The sequence below is a fragment of the Diadema antillarum genome, unplaced genomic scaffold (assembly GCF_040938485.1).
Source record: "Diadema antillarum isolate AM-2024a unplaced genomic scaffold, OU_Dant_1.0 scf00000020, whole genome shotgun sequence".
NCBI classification, from domain to species: Eukaryota; Metazoa; Echinodermata; class Echinoidea; order Diadematoida; family Diadematidae; genus Diadema; species Diadema antillarum.
The window spans coordinates 1,389,783-1,408,097 of NW_027270909.1; the positions used below are offsets into that span (position 1 = coordinate 1,389,783).

The window sequence follows — 18,315 nt, forward strand, 5'->3', positions numbered from 1 at the left end:
GAGAATTACACGCTGACTACAAGTGTGTGCATGTACCCATATATTGAAACTAAAATTAGTATTGCCTATGAGTTTTATTTCAAAACGACAGCAATGTTGCACAGAATCAGTGGAATTAAAATTAACAGTCACAATTATCTGTTCAATCAGGGATATTGTCAGATTCATATAATTGATTCTTTACAAAGATCAAATTGAAAAAAATCTCGGCAATGATCTTTGTGGGTGAAAGTCATAGCTTCCATTTTGAGGAAATATATTTTTATTTTATTTTATTTATCTTATTTATTCATTCTCCACTCATGGGATGGATTGCCCTGGTCAGCTAAAAGCTGGTTTTCACAGGGGTCCAACCAAAATACAAAACATGCCATCAGTACAAACAACAAATCAATAAATAATATACAACTGAAATTACATAAAAAGCCAGAATGGCATGAGCTATACAATTTAACTCAGGAAAAAAAAAGGCTACATACCAAGAAATTAGAAACAATATAATCAACATCAAAAATCGGGGAATGGGGGTGGGGGAGGGGTGAAAAAAATCGTTCTCGTATAATCTCAAATAATCTACTAATTGCGTTGACTCATTATCCTGCAAAAATAGGTATGTCGGGGCTGTGAAATATGTAGCGTTTGAATGCTTTGATTGATACAATTGTTGAAGAGGGATAATCAAGCTAGTCATAATCAATTTTCAGTGAGAATATGCTACGATCCATTGGTAAATCAGCCTGTGCAAGATTGGTGTTTTGTCCGTGACGAAGGAACACATTTGCTCTTCATTTGACGCTAATTTATAACTTTCTCTATTGTTTAGTGACAGTTCTGACATCAGACATACATACATACATACATACATGTCTGTACTATAGGTCTAAAGATAAAGATGTATCACAAACACATTTATAAATTATTTACATACATTACAGCGCGTGATCTCTACATTACGTGCTTGAATATAATATGCGACCGTGCACCTCAAAACGAACATAAAGTCGCACACACTGATTTTGCGTGAGGACTGAAAATAAGTGAAATGGGTCAACCTAGCCGAACTTGACTTTTTCATATTTTCTGAAAGAGCGGGTCTTCTTTTACAATATGCTAAAATTTGGTATCATAAAACGAGCAGGAAAGTGTGTTTTTTTAGCAGTTTATCTCGAAAATTTTTGGTAGAATAGTGTGATAAGGTGTGTCTTTAGAATCCCTTTTTCATTTCTGAAAAACCTTGTGCACACTCTTCACTTTCAACTCTAATAACTTTTAAAAAGATAGTGCTACTGCTTTGAAAGTTGGCATTAATAATAGACAGAATGTGTTAATAAGGCAGGCTGAATTTCACTTTAATCTGATAATCCCTTCATTGTTGTTACTCTGGTGGTTTACTTCCTGTTTTTGTCCCATTCATCGCACAGCCAGCACGGTTTGGTAAAGATTAAGCGCTTGAATGGACACTGTACTTCAGAGCCTCTTTTCTCACTTCACACTTTTCCTGGGTTTGTGCTTTCTTTTCAATATTTAGATAGGTTAGGAGAGTCCATTTGATTTGAGTTATACATCATTTTAAAGCTTAAAGTCTGCTCTTTCAGAATATGGTCTTAACTAAAAAGTCATGTCTGGCGACTTTTTGTTTGTTTTGAGGTGCAGGGTCACATATAGGTTTTCCCATCCAATTTCGCGCTTTTGTCAGTCCATTTGATAAACGGTTCATTCAATTTAGCGAAAATCCTCGTCACTGCACATTCTGTCATTCAAAATTGCAACTTGTTCGTTCAATTTGGCATTTCTATCTATGAAATTCGCACATGTGCCTTTCGCATTCGGAAAACGGGCATTCAAATTTGCACGTGCTCTTCAGTCATTCAAATTCGCCAGCACTGGCGGAAAATGGTATTTCAGTCATTCAATTTCGCGTATGGGCAGTCAAATTCCAAACATGTTCATTCAAATTGGCGTAATGTAATTTCTATTTTGAAAAGGTGAGAACCGTGATTTATACGTATTTAAATGTGAATTTTTGTTTCATCAACACAATGTTAATTATATGGTAAAGGTATCTTTGACCCTAAATAACTCAAGTTTGTTGTTCTGTAACGCCCCTATTCTTTCATACATGTTATTAGAACTATACATGCACCAGTACCATAGATTCACTTCACTTTCTTATGTCATTGTATGTCCAGTCATGGCAGCACAAGTTAAATACAGGCATATCTCTCAAGAAGACAGGGAAAGAATCATAGAAGCATTTGAGGGTAATGACCTTGACAAATTGATGGCAAGAGCTGATCCAAGAACTTTATTCCTAATGATGATTTACGCAGTATAACCCACCAAATGAAAATAATGAAACATGCAGATGAAAAAAAAATGATCACGATGTAAATTGATACCTCCTTCTCCCAATTAATGTCAAAACAAGTTTAAGATTAATGTATCTGTGAATAAAATAATACTATCGAACATTACAATGTATATGTATATAATTATGATATATAATGTATATAATGTTATATGTATAATATGTTTCTTATCATTAGACATATACACATATTTTGAAAGCACTGTCGCAAAGATGATATCAGAATAAAGAATGAATACGAAAATATCAAATGTTATGATTCTTGCAAACAATACCTATGATGAATGAAAATGAAATAAGAAAGAAGAGCATAAACGCGTCTACTAAATTGACTGCAGTAAACGCGAAATTGGATGCAAAAGAATGAATTCGAATGAACGAGCGCAGCGTATACGTGATCACGTGACTATATCATGCTAAATTGAATGAACGATTTGCGAAAAGGTCCTTGTCTTACGAATGTGAACTGAAAAAGTGTTGATTCGAATGATGTTAAATGTAATTTGAAAGCTCGAAACTGAAATTGAATAAAAAGATTATAAAATTGAAATAACGAACATGCCATCTACGCCAAATTGTGCTAAATTGAATGCAGCAATCAGGAATTGGACTGAAAAAAGTGCGAAATTGGCCGGGAAAACCAATAACTCCGTGCATCCTTTCCACCATTCCGCATTATTTTTGCCGCGAACTTTTTTTTTAAAACAGCAGAACTCTTTGGAGAAATCGCCTTGACGGCATTGAATAGAAATGCGTGCTATAGACAGAGACACACCGAATGTACAGAAAGATATAGTTAATCGAGGAAGTCACTAAGTGTACCCTTCTTCTGGAGTAGTGGCTCATAGCTTGAAGCACCTGATCCTGTTTGAAAAAAAAGGTGAAATCAGAGAACATGAAGTAAATTGACTAATATACCGATGAAATTATACATGTTTGAAGCATCTCGGAAGATTTACATGAAGGAGATAATCATACAACATTCCAAAATGTCTCCTGTTCATTCAGGGCCTCGTTTTATCAAAACTTATCGTCGATTATAAGTCCAAGAAATCAATCATAACTCTTCCAAATCAACCCTAAGTCAATAAATCAATGAAAAATGATATTTGTCATACACAATATCTCGTGACACTGGTATCATTTTGATAAAGTTTAATTTTATTTTCCCACCCCACCCTCTATATGACATATTTAGTTTTTATTTAACTTTATCTCAATTTTGGTATCATAGCTTGGGGGAATACTCACGTAACTTCTTTCCATAGGCTGTCACGTAAAAAACAAAACAAAAAAAAAACAAAAAAACAAAGCCCTTCATAAGATTTGCAATATATTTTGTATCGATCACATTTTTCATTCTCCGAAAAACAAAAATTTGAAAATAACTAATCTTTATCATCTTCATCTCGGCCAATTTATGCACAATAACCAACTCGTCAATCTAATGAATTTCATATGCCTTGAACTCATCCTTTCTTTCACAATCTATATTTGCATTTGCAAGACCCAAGTTTTGGAATAATCTCTGTGATAGTTAAAGTTCTTTCAAACATAATTTGAGGAAAAATTTTGATTATCTATAGCAATTTATCTGAGCCTTATCGTCAAGGTTCACGTTTACATATCAACTTTATGAAATTGTGAAATTTTACTGATTCTTTAATGGTTGCAAAAGAACCGGAAAACAAAACTTTATTTCATTTTGAAATTAAGAAATTCCTCAGCGGCTCTCTTTTTATCTTCACACCACGTGGTTAGTTTCTCTCTCTCTCTCTCCCTCTCTCTCTCTCTCTCTCTCTCTTCCTTCTCTACTCATGGCAAAGACTTTGTGTAGGTATTGATCTGTGGTGTTTGTTTAGGGTTGGTTAGTGTTCCATGTCTAATGTATTTATGCATGTTTTGTATATTATAACAGTATGCCAGTCATGGGATTATTGTATTACGTGGCGGGGGATGTACCCTACAAGAAGTGTCTTTATAATTCCTCCTCATGATCAGCATTTCCGTATACTTTCAATATGTTGCAAACTTATACATTTCGTTTGTTGTACATTGTAATGTAATTTATAAATTCAAGTTTTGTAAAATATCTATGTTTCTTTGGGAAATGGAAAAAATAGATAATGAAGAATCTTTCCATCTGATGATGGTTATCTAGTTTGTTTTCTTTCTACTTGCTCTGGAGATAAACCACTTTTCAAATTGAAATGTTCTTCGCATAAATCATTATTAGAATAACTACTAAAACAGACCATATATATCACTATATCAGCAGGTAACAGTGTGATGCTGGAATAGAGACAAATCATGCGGAAAATAACTTGTCTCTCACCATAAAGTGGATTTATGTGAACTTTTTCGTGACGTTTTATTTTCAGGATTGTTTCAATCACTGCTACACACTTAAGGGAGAGACAAACATTTCTGAAATGAATGTTGCATGCGTGTCTTGTTTGTACTCTGTAGATACTTCTAAATGTTGAGCTACCTCTTTTGTGCCGTGATTACCTCGTGCTATTCCAGGAGCTTCTACGATCAAAGAATGATAGCTATTGTACCAGAGATGGAATTAATATATTTTCCATGCTTGAACGGCTTTAAAAATTGGGTACAAAGTTATCTATGTCATCACAGATTTTTTTCAGCATAATCACTTATAATGTTGAAATATCACACAGACGGCGGAACATCATGTGAAGAAAAATGTATGGTGAACTTACCTTCTTTATGAAAATATTTCCGGTAAAGAATTACCATGATGATAACTACGAATAATGCGGCTAGAGTCACGGGCACCGCAATGGTAACTGTGGAATATAATATTAGCAATACGACCTATTACTACTACTGCCATTGACTGCTGCTGAAAATATTTAACCTGATAACTAAGAGGACAATGAATGTTCATTGTATGTTGGCCAACAAACATTCAGAAATAAATTATAATTGCGAAGCTTACGTTTGTGCATCAACCTTTTGGGTTGGTCATTGATCACCATGGACCCTACCACAGGTTTTATGGTACTGGATTTCCAAACGCATAACGGAAGTTCTTTGTACAGCAGTAGCTGATGTAAAATTCAATGAAACTCAATTCAAAAACAAAGAAGTCCTAATCAAAGGTGGGTGCACATTTTATTAGGATGGGAAACTTCAAAAAGTCACATTGATAATATACCAATTCAGGTTATCGAGACCATTCAGATCCTTTTGCGCAGAATTAAAAACACTCAAGGTAAATGGCACCACTTTTTTGCAAAATTCACGCTTTACGTTTCGTTTACATAATGGTAAGTTGCCATCTTCTTTCTTCTCACTATTTCAGTTTAACAAGGACAAACATTCTTATCCCACAAGGGAACGCAATGAAGTAGGTTGTTTACTTTCGCTTTAATAAAATTCATATGAAATACTATTTTTCAAAAGCAAATTTTTGTTGATACAAGTTGTGGGGGACGGGGGATACAATATTGCGTATTACAGCAATGCATATATGTATATATATATATATATATATATCTCTCTCTATATATATATATATGTTCATATACATATCAAACTAATTGTTCAAAATAATTGTGTTGTTGGAGACAAGACCCACGTAAAAAAAAAACAAGCTTGTAGATATGTGGGCCACTCAATAAATCGAATATATAATAAAAAAGGAGAGAAAACAACGAAAACGGAAACGGAAACATACACACACAGGCACAAGACGCGCACGGTAAATAAAAAAAAAAAATATGCATGGACAGGACACCCAACAAGAGACAATGTGAAGGGCTGATGACAGGGTAAAGGAATGGAGAAAAATGAGAAAGGAATTAAGAAAAGTAAAGAAGGAGGGAAGAACTAGTTGAGAGGTAGCTGGGGTCCTCAACATATCGTAAGATATTGCCAGACATTATCCACTGGCATGAGCAAGGTAATTAATAGAAGTTATGCAAATGAGACGGAAAAAAAATGTAATTCAAACAATGTCAAGTGATATCTAAAAAAGGAAACAAATATGTTTTTAATTTTCTCTTCAAATCAGCAAAACCTAGTGCATCTTTTAAATCATCAGTAAGTTGATTCCATTTGACAGTGGGGCACTGTCCAGTTGACAGTGGGTCACAAGTATAGGTAAGACTTCCGTCTCCCAAAACGGAGGACCCGAGTTCGATTCCCGCCCAGTTCCTATACGCACTTTAACAAGATGTTTTACCCACAATATCCCTTTCGACCCAGATATGTAAGTGGGTACCTGGCAACGCTTGGGTAATGATAATGGCAGTGCCCTCAGGTCGAACTGTGGCAACACCGGAGAGGCTACCCTGGACAAAGAAGACCTTATTATAATTATCATTAATTGGTTGGTCCGATACAAACAAAAGTATTCTTGGCGAGGATAGTGCTAAGTAAAGGTAAATGAAATTCAGTGGATCAGGGAGGCGGAAGAGAGACCTTCTTGTAGGGTACTTATGAATGCTAGGATTACAGAACAGATTGACGTATACCCTCTCAGCCAGAGTCTTGGCTCTATATCTGACAAAAAAAGCCCGAAATGATATCGTATATACTCACTTGCGCCGTTGTCCGGAACAGATGATGTGGGACTAGTGATGACGTTTCCAAATGTCTGTTTTTCTGGTGTCGTAAAAATGCCGAGTGTTGTTCTCGCAGTTTCGAAAGGTAGTCCGCTAGCTGTGCATGTAACCGGATCGGATCCTACCAACAGCTCTATCTTAACCACCTGGGTCAGTAGCCCTTCCGTATCAGTAGAAATGGTTCTCTGAATCACCCTGGCCTGGTTTGAGGTATCGTTGAATGACAAACTGACGTTGGGATAGTACCCCGTCACAGTGCATGTGAGAGATATTGTTGTATTGCTATCCGCACTGATGTTGCAAGTTTGCATAGATTCATTTGAGCTGATTTGCACACAGGTATCAATTTCCGGAAATTTCTCTTGGGGTGTGGCTGCAAATCAAAAGAACACATGCATGGACACCTCAGTCAGTGGTAAGGTTATAGCAGATGTTAGTATCTAAATATCCATCCTTCAGAACAATATGCTTTATAAAGCCTAAAATGCAAAGAAACTAAACACTGAAATGCATAACATCACCGTTCTATTCACTACACGTATAGGCGAATTCAATGTGCTAAAGTCTCGTTGTATGATCAAAGTGTTGTTAATAGGTTTTTAGTAGTCAAAAGCTATGCAGAATTAATCTGAAGACGGCTCATTCTGGTCCATCAACTTCATGTCTAAATCCCGCACTTAACACCCAAAGCAAGCCGAACCAAACAAATTTAAAATCATGGACGGACGTGTAACGATGTAGATACATTTCCTTAAAAGGAAAAATCGGGTCAAAAATGGCGTTTAGCTATTAGCCGTTGACCCGCCATGTCTCATTCGTCATTGCGTGGAAGAGGTATCGTGTAATTCCGGGATGATTATATTCTCGTTGTTAATACATCGTTTTCATATTAATCGTTTCCAGAGGTCATAATGATAAACACAAAAGAAGGAACTTACCTACAACGTCAACATACGTCGAGTTGACGATACGTCTTCCGGTTGCTCGATCTGACACAACACAAAAGTACCACCCTCTATCCTGTATCCTTGTTGAGTTGATGACGAGGGAGCAGTCTTCGGATATGTTGTACCAACCTTGGTCGTACCCAAGACCTTCTCGGTAACTTATCTCATGGTAGAGGTTAAGTTCGACAAGCTGCTCTGCATCTGCACAGGTATCTCCTTTCATCCAGTAGATTGCACAAACCGGCTTCTCATATTGACACGTCAGGTTCTCCATTTTACCATACTGAAGAACACGTCTATCATCGGTGATGACAGGTGGATCTGAGTACGTAAAATATTCCCGTTTGTCTTTAAGACATAATATGGAAGGTGCGGTCCTTGTGCTCTTTGATCATTCCTGACTTCTTTACGTAATTCTATCCCTATATTTTATCACATCTTGATTTTCATGGAAACAACAACAACAAAACTAAATTTAAGAGTAAATCATGTTATAGGCTGCTTGGTCGTGATTAAGGTATTGTATAAGAAAGGCGGAGCGAGATTATGAGTATCAAACTATGCGTGCTTACGTCATTCACCTTTTTGATATATTTGACGGCGCCTAATTGCCAAAACCTCCCTGAAAGTTGTTTCTTCACCTATATTCTGCGTCGGAAGTGAGTTGATAAACGCACCATGAGACAGGATTATAGTCTATGCTTTTGACACGTTTGATGTTCTGCAAACGTAGGAGTCTATTAGTTGTTATTATTAAATTTTGAAGTTTACTAAAATAACGAAACGCAATGTCGTAGGTCGTTCTTCTTTGGTCAAAGATAAGAGATATAGCTGGACGTGATTCTCTCAGCCAAAGTGATGGCACAAATGCTTCAAATCCATATGAACGACACCAAAAAACATATATTTCTATACTCACGTCTACATGTGCTGCTGTCTTGAACACATATGGCTACAGCGTCATTTCTATCCGTCTGGTTTCCTTTAGTCTCTGTAGGCGTAAACACACCCTGCGTTGTTCTCGTGGTTCCGAAAGGTAGCCCGCTAGCCATGCTAGCTGTGCATGTAACCGGGTTGGCTCTCACCAACGAGGTACCACACATCTCCTCGGTTCCTACAAACAGTTCTATTGTAACAACCTGGGTGAGTAGTCCTTCCGAATCGTTAGAGATATTTCTTTTAGTCATGCTTGTCATGTTTGAGGCATCGCTGAATGACAAGCTGATGTTGGGATAGTACCCCGTCACAGTGCATGTGAGAGTTATTGTCGTGTTTCTGTCCTCACAGATTTCGCAAGTTTGCACTGATCCATTTGTACTGATCGGCATGCAGGTATTGATTTCCGGAAATGCTTCTTTGGGTGTGGCTGCACGTAGGACACAAAAGTTAACACCTCCGTCAATGTTGCGGTTATAACATTTCAAATAACAGCAAAATGTAATGGTAGTAATACCATGTAAACATTTCGTCTCCACGAAGAGAAATGATATCACTTCAGAGCCATATACCGTGAATCATACATAATTCAAACGAATAGAAATGCATCATATACATGGTGTCACGGTTTCGTTCACTACACGCGAGCTAAGGTAAGGGTAATCAAACGATGTGATAAGAAAGGTAAGAAAAAGAAAGTTATGTCTTGGTTTTTTTTTTCTCGTGAGGTCATCGCACTCAAACACACAATAACATAGAGATATATAGGCACACCTATAGTTAATAAATACAGGTCATGTCACTTTCCTTGAAACGTTCAGTCAGGGTTTTCCATTTTCCAGTTTTATTTATCCGCATTCTTTCACTAAAGCTCAGGTCCAAATTAAGCAAAAACAATGTTGCATTGTAAGTAAATATTTTGCCAAGTTTTTGATTATTCAAAAGAAAAGATATGTGTAAGAATGATTACGTAGGGCCTATACCACAAAGTCGTCGATTGAAAATTGCAGAATTCAGAACGGGAGCGATATGACTATTCGATTTTCTAATGTTTTTATCACGGGAAAGATTTAAAGCTACACGAAATTATCACATTAAGCTAAAATTGTATTGACAAATTATTGTATTCTCTACTTACTTAGAGGCTGAATGTAGTGACAATTTTGCTGCGCTTGTTTTTGTTTAATTTTTCACCTGGCACTGATTCAGCCTAAAGCATGTAGAGGTAGGAATCTATATGAAAACACCTATGGAGGTAGAGATCTGACATGATGTGCTAAAGTCTTGTTGTAGGATCAAAGCGTTGTGAGAGAGTCCTATAGTAGTCAAATTTTTCTAAAATTAGTCTGAGGACGGCTTTTCCTGGTTTATCCATGCCTAATTCTCACACTTAACACCCAAAACGATCCTAACATGATACATTTTAAATCATTGACGAATGTATACTCATGTGGATAAGTTACCTTGAGAGGAAACGTCGGGTCCAAATTACGCCCATCGTTTAATTCTGTTGGTTCACTATAATATCGCCTTTAGCCAAAGTGTAGAACAAATACATTCTGGGACATTGATTGTGTCATCTTTATAAATGTATTATTATCATATTAATTATTCTCAATCGTCATCACAAAATGCAAGGATGTACTTACCAACAACGTCAACATACGTCGAGTTTGAGAGAATTATAGAGGTTGCCAGATCTGACACAAGACAAAAGTACCTTCCTCCATCCTGTATCCTTGTTGAGTTGATGACAAGAGAGAAGTTATCGGTCATGTTGTACCAACCCTGGTAGCCCGGAGGAAACTCTCGCTGAGTCCGGTTACTGTCCCGGTCCAATACAATTTGAACCAGCACCTCTGAATCGTCTTTGGTCCTCCCCTTCTTCCACTGAACTATATAAATCGCCTCTTCATATTGACACCTCAGGATCGCCTGGTCACCATACTGAAGAACACGACTTGCATCGGTGATGACTGGCGGATCTGAGCACGTAAAATATTAATGTGTGCCGGTAAGACGTAAGTTACTGTTTGCTGTGCGCTTTTATTTATTCGCGACACCTATAGATCTGTATATCCCTATAGCTCAACACGTCTTGATTTTAAAGAAAATAAATACTTTTGATAAAAACAAGAACAAATATGAATATTATATATATATATATATATATATATATATATATATATATATCATATACTGTACGATGATGCTGATACTCATACCGTACGCCTCTGTCATCTTAGGAAGAATTATAGTCGAGACGATGTAATGATGACAGCGACAAGACACCCAAGTTACTCTGCTTGAATAGCAGATGATAAAGCTGAAGAAGACCAAGGTCGACATGGTCGAAAGCTTCCCACCAGCCGGCTTCTTGCGACGTCTTTTGTCATCATTTCATTGTCTCAACTATATATATATATATATATATATATATATATATATATATATATATTATTGTTATTATTATAATTATCATAAACACACACATATATATATATTATATATATATATATATATATATGTATATATATATATACATAAACATTTATACATGTACTATATATAGATCTATACATACCTTTGATTTTTTTCTCCACGAAAATCAAAACGTGTTATAATATAATAGAGTTTGTTCGCAAAAACCGATAAGTCCATTTCTGAAGATTTTATGTACGGTCTCTGTCATAAAGTACAAAATAATAACTTTTAAATGATATATTGGTCACTACATAAAAAGATACATTTTTGAAGTTATGGTCAAAAGAAGCAAAAATGTGCTTATTTTTCTCTTTATTTTTCTTGACCTTTAATCGCAAATATCTCCATTTGGCAAATATGGACTTATTGGTTTTTGCGAACAAACTCTTCATATGCTTTATATACGTCTACACAAATATGGTATATATGTACATATATCATCGTCATAATGACGCAGAGATGTAAATGTGTTTATAAATCATGCAAACCTACAGATTTAGCCACATTTTGTCTACGTGAGTTACCTTCTCAAGATGGTTGATCTTCTTCATTATGAAGCTTTGTCAATCTCAAAATTAAGTAATGTTCTTTATTCCAAAGTTTTCCAATCAGACAATGAAAATACGCACGGCTTGGTAATTCCGAAGGTTCGTAAGTTCGCACCGTCTTTTCACTTCAAAATCAAAGAATCTCCAGAATAACGAACCCTATTCCTACATGTTTTAATTCAATAATGAACCTAAAAGACCTTAATTCATATTGGTATTAAAGAACCTTTGTTACTGACGCCACAAACTAACGAACCCCATTCAAACGACCGTCTAGGTATAAAGAAAATCTGTTTGCAGGTAAGAGTTTATTCAATTTGCCTCCTTCTACAAATAAAATTTGTTAAGATCGCAAATGCTGATCTGAAATTAACAAACATGTCTCGAAAAGGCAGCAGGACTGGAACCTGTCATCTACTGCTTTCCGGGCAGCGCACTACCATGCACCAGCCGCCTAGAAAGCAGTACGTGAAAGGTTCGAGTCCCTCTGGTTCCTTTTTTACGACATGTTTATTAATTTACAGACCAGCAGTTGCGATCTTAACAAATTTTATTTGCAGAGGGAGACAAATTGAAGAAGCTCACACCTGAAGCTCCCCTCCCCCCCCCCCCCCCAATAATATCTTATTTTCATCGAAATCTGTATTTTTCTGATAAACGAAACTTCATTTTTGGAATAGAGAACCTTTGGAATAACGAACATAACCCCTAAAGATGTTTCAATGCACAAACATATGATGCTTAAAACAGTTTGCCAGGTGCTGGATACATGTTTCATCAACACACTAAGCCTGTGATATTTGTGGTTTGTAGTATTGGTGACATCAAGCAAATCCTAAAATTGGCTCTACAGACTGTTGAAATAATGAGACATGCACATTAATTCAATACTAATCCAATCTCCATTACATCAACGAAATGGCGCCTCAGAATTCTTGGTGTATGTCAACGAGATTTTCTAGGGTTAAAATCTCTTTATTGTAAGTGCATTTGCTTGTAATAACACTATTATTGTAACGCTATCATAACATTTCTAACTGTTATAGTTATCGTAGTCTTTCCTTTTCTTGACCACATCATATAGGAACACACTATGCCTGTGTTATGAGCCGTGTTACCGTTGTTAATTATCATTTACACTCCATATTGCATGATCATGATGATATGTTGGGTAGCTGAAAAAATAGAGCTCCATTTGAACCACACACACACACACACACACACGTAATTACAAGTCATTGGTTCTGATGAGAAATTACCGAATACCGTCACATCTGATTGATTCCTATACTTGGATCCTGTTCCGTAATCAGTCACCTCACAGAAGTATCTCCCAGAATCTTTAGACAGGGCGTTTTCAAAGATGAGGGAATAATTTGAGGCAACTGTGAACTCCCCATCTTCAAATCCTTGACCGCTGATGTGTCCGTTGGAGATATCCAGTGTCACAACATCGACGGCGTTTTCGACAACGTCGCCCTTCTTCCAGCTGACTGTGGATATCTTCCGGATCACCGTACATGGCACCAATCCGCGAAAGCCTTGTCGTAGTCTTACCTCTGGCTCAGTGGAAACCACAGCTCCGTTCACCAGCTGAAATGACACTAGAAAATTTTGGAATTGTCCCGTAATGTATAAAGTAGATGAAGCCAAGCACACAGGATATACCCAAAACACAAGGTCACACTTGATAAACGCTGCATTTAACTTTTTAGCAAGCGAGAAAAAAAATTATCAGACAAAAATTCGATTAGTAATGACAATAGAATTCACTTCTTAGAAACGCATAATAATATTTACGAAAATATTCTATACGATATGCGTATTCATAATAACAGAAATCCTACAAAACTTTCTCTATTCATCAATTACTATCAAACAAAATCAACAATTACCAAAAAGTTAAGGTTTGAACATAAATTGAGTATATGAATATAAGAACGACCCAAGTCCAATTTTTGGCCAAATTCAGTTTGACATGGGAAATTGTAGCTTATGCATGGACTCATCTTGTGTATAAATGATAAATCCTAATTACCCCCGGAAGTGCCTAAAATAAATGAGTTAAATCTTAAATGAATGTAAGAATGAAGGACTTGGGTCATTCTTACATTCATATTATAGCGCCCTCTCTCGTCCTCTCATCTCTATAGCAGAATATCATGTATATGAATCAAAGAACGACCCAAGTCCATCACACAAAATGGCCTCTCCACAATTAATGTTAACGTTAATTGTCATAATAATATATGTTCTAATTTGTATATACAATGTTGCCTTCCCATCACAGTTAAATAGAATATTATTGGACAAAGAAAAAAGATATGAAAGTTTTTTTTAGTTTACTCGAAATGGTCTTCCATGGACTTGGGTCGTTCTTATATTCATATACTCAATTGTAACTTGTCAAAATTCTGAAAAACATATCATGGTTAGGGCAAGGTTTTTCTATTATGTTACTGTCTTTTACCCACAAACCCTACCACTATGTCCTGGATTTCTCACTGATTTCAGGGAGGAGATTCTTTGACTTTGAGAGTATAATCTACAACCGTGCAAATATGATTGATGAGTTCATTGAGATAGGTAAGGGCATTTCCTTCAAGGTATTTGACTACAAGGGTCAGAACCTTAAACTTTAGAACAATCCTTATGGGCAAACAATATGAAGACTATACCAATGATAGAGGTATTGTTCAGGGTGGTTTCTTTTTGCGTGTTACACGCCTTAACCCTATTAAGCCCAAGCTATTTTGACCCCTCGCAGGCCCAAGGGGGGGGGGGGCACATTGTGCCCCCCCATATAACTTTTTTATTATCTGATATATCATCGTCATATTTGGCACATGGGTAGAATAAATCATACTCTACATGACCGTACTTTTGAATTTTCTCAAGGTCACCCATGGAGGGCGCTATTTACCAAAATATAAAGAAATACATAGAAATAATATGCAAAAAACATGGTTTTTCTGTATTATTTCTTTATTCATACTCATATTCATATTCATATTCATATTCATATACTCAATTGTAACTTGTCAAAATTCTGAAAAACATATCATGGTTAGGGCAAGGTTTTTCTATTATGTTACTGTCTTTTACCCACAAACCCTACCACTATGTCCTGGATTTCTCACTGATTTCAGGGAGGAGATTCTTTGACTTTGAGAGTATAATCTACAACCGTGAAAATATGATTGATGAGTTCATTGAGATAGGTAAGGGCATTTCCTTCAAGGTATTTGACTACAAGGGTCAGAACCTTAAACTTTAGAACAATCCTTATGGGCAAACAATATGAAGACTATACCAATGATAGAGGTATTGTTCAGGGTGGTTTCTTTTTGCGTGTTACACGCCTTAACCCTATTAAGCCCAAGCTATTTTGACCCCTCGCAGGCCCAAGGGGGGGGGGGGGGGCACATTGTGCCCCCCCCCCCCATATAACTTTTTTATTATCTGATATATCATCGTCATATTTGGCACATGGGTAGAATAAATCATACTCTACATGACCGTACATTTGAATTTTCTCAAGGTCACCCATGGAGGGCGCTATTTACCAAAATATAAAGAAATAATAGAAACAATATGCAAAAAACATGGTTTTTCTGTATTATTTCTTTATCCCCATTATATATGTCTTATCATAGACCAATCATTTTCATATTTGCCACAAATGGTAAGCAAATGAAATCGTATTATTTGTTATGGTTGAAATTTCTCAAGGGCACCACAAGGCGGCGCTATTCATATCAACAAAAAGAAGTACATTATGAGACCTGAGGTGAAATGTTTGGGATGGGTACATGTAGTTATGACATTTCATATTTGCATAATGGTGGAATTTTGAGATTGCAAATTGATAATATGATAAACTAATGGTATTAGAAGCATAACTTGGGTGAAAGAATCAAAATAACACAAAACAGAAGGGCAATCTTTAGAAAATATTATTGTTTTTAATTATCTCTATTATATTTATTGTTTTATGCCTTTGTCACACAAATAACAAAGGAAATAATAAGAAAAACTTTCCAGGACCATAATCACTTCAAATTTTGCTCCTTCAATAAATTTCAGCCAAGAAACACCCATTTCATACACTGTAATGCCGTTAAATGAAATGGGAACAGAAAAAAGATGCAAAATCTGACTGATATGGTTGTCAGTTTATGGTTGCCATGGCAACCAGCAACATCAAATATGGCTAAATTATACATCAAAATGTTTGCAATAAGATTTTAGGGAAAGTCACCAAATTTGGTTGAAATCAGATAAAGGGCTACGGAGTGGCAAATGAAAATCTGGTAGGGGGGCACAATGTGCCCCCCCCCCCCCCCCCCCTTGGGCTTTACAGGGTTAAGGCTGAACTCTTTTCTTTAGCAAATCTGAAATTCCAAACTCCAGTGAGCAAAGCATTGTCCTTACTCTGTGACTAAAAATAAACCCATGCACAATGTAGTTTCTCAGTGGCTGTTCGGTCCTTTTTTTCTTTTAGTTTTCCTATCCTGTGTAGACCCAAGCAGGGTTGCCGATTTACGCATGATTGCTATTAGTGTGTGTGTTTTCATGCTAAGATCAACTGAGACGGTTGTGAATTGTAAGCAACTCCTCTCCCAATAAATCATACGATATTTTGTCATTGCATTTACCCAAAGAATCCTAAACAAGTTCAATTTGTATGCATGCAACATATGTACGTGTATATGTAAATGTTTATGCATGTATATGGATATATATTTCGTATCTGTAGATGAATTATAAACATAGATATTATTTACAAAAACACATATTCATGATTAAAAAAAAAAAACCAAGTGTAAGACCTGTATTGATTCTATAGAAGCTGATATCAGCGTTTCATGGATATTATACTCTATCAATTTAATGTCACTAGGATATTTCACTTCTATAAGGAAGGAGATGGATTTGGTAATTCAAATGACATAAACCATTGCAAAACAATACTAAACAGAACCAAGCTTGAAATTAAGCAAAATATCAACGTATAATTTACGATGATAAGATAACATTTTATATGTTGTTTTTGCATGTCAAGAAAAGAAACCGCGTAACACACATTTTTACATGAAACACGATGTTATCTTTAAGAAGAGGCATGATTATTTGTCCTTCCATTGTTGACTTCTTCTTCTTCTTCTTCTTCTTCTTCTTCTTCTTCTTCTTCTTCTTCTTCCTTTCCAGTACAGTCTACCAATGAGGTGTATCGTTGTACTTTAGAGTGATGTGCAGTGTGCTGTGCAATTACTTCATAAAAACTAACTACGTGGGAGTAAAAACCATGCATCCTTCTACCGGAGCTGGATATTTTGCATCTCCTCTTTAAATTCGTTTGTGGAGGTGCAAATGGTTGAACTTGGCAGCGAGTTCCACAGTCGTATGGAATCGGGGAAGAACGATTCCGAACAAGAATCTGATGAGCTGTGAATCATTTTATTGGGAGAAAGTACAATTCAACCAGAGCAGCAAAGTATTTTCATCTGTTGGTTTCTAAGGAATAACCTTTATATCTTGATTTAAAGTTTAGAAGCATAAATCTAAGTGAACCTTTAGACAGCGAAGATCATTTTTTCTTCTTTCCGGTGTTCTTTATCTTTTCTCAGAGATGATAAACATCTATCAAACCAAGACAAAATCTTAAAACTGTAAGAGGTTTACGTTCAAAGCGATCCTTAATTTAATTACCATGTAAATGAGGTCATGACTCAAAGGCCAACAATGAAGTCACACATGCTGTGCATATACTGACAGAGTTTGGATTGCAATGGAATGATCTTTTGGTGATCGATACAGGTATTCGTAATACCCATTTTGGAATAATGTGCCCCAGCATGGCATTCATGATTTCATTTCTGTTCGCATTCTACCTTGTGACTTGCTAGCTGCATATTATGCTTATCAGATATTCGTATCATTTTTGCACTTTCCAAATCATAAAGATCACATAATTTTGGACTTATTTTCAGACCGTAAATTTTCGCAAAGTTAAAGCATCCTTCTTCTTTTTTTTTTGGGGGGGGGGGGGGGTTACCCTGATGAAAAGAGGGGGGTATTAATCATTGTTACTTAAGTGTAGTTTTTTTATAGGAAGCTTAAAGTATAAAGATTCTATGCTGTAATGAAAATTATTCCAAATGTGTGGACCAAAATGTCTGTGTGTTTTGTGTTATTGATAACTCAAACTTCAGTAATATTGGTCCAAAATTAGCAAGTAAAATCCCAAGCACTGATTATGTTCGTTTCCCAAATTTTTTTCTCAGAACCACCAGAAGGGTTTCTTTTTTTAAATTCCTACGAATCCTGCTGAAATCATTTATATTACTATTATTTGTGTTAGATAAAACACAGCGTGCGGACATGATTATAGTTGCTACGATATTCTTTATTCGTTCCACAACAATGTTATATTACAT

The 18,315-nt window shown here is 36.1% G+C and overlaps 1 protein-coding gene across 1 annotated transcript in view; it reads right to left on the bottom strand.

Annotated features, from left to right (window-relative positions):
* The window catches only part of LOC139729410 (uncharacterized), a 50,872-nt gene that overhangs the window by 22,565 nt on the left and 9,992 nt on the right, over positions 1 to 18,315 (bottom strand). Inside the window, exons 3-7 of the mRNA XM_071640341.1 lie at positions 13,135 to 13,479; positions 10,493 to 10,828; positions 8,827 to 9,273; positions 7,899 to 8,228; positions 6,938 to 7,333 (exon numbers count right to left, since the gene is read on the bottom strand). Of these exons, the coding sequence (XP_071496442.1) occupies positions 6,938 to 7,333; positions 7,899 to 8,228; positions 8,827 to 9,273; positions 10,493 to 10,828; positions 13,135 to 13,479 (1,854 nt within the window). The remainder of the gene's footprint in view (positions 1 to 6,937; positions 7,334 to 7,898; positions 8,229 to 8,826; positions 9,274 to 10,492; positions 10,829 to 13,134; positions 13,480 to 18,315) is intronic.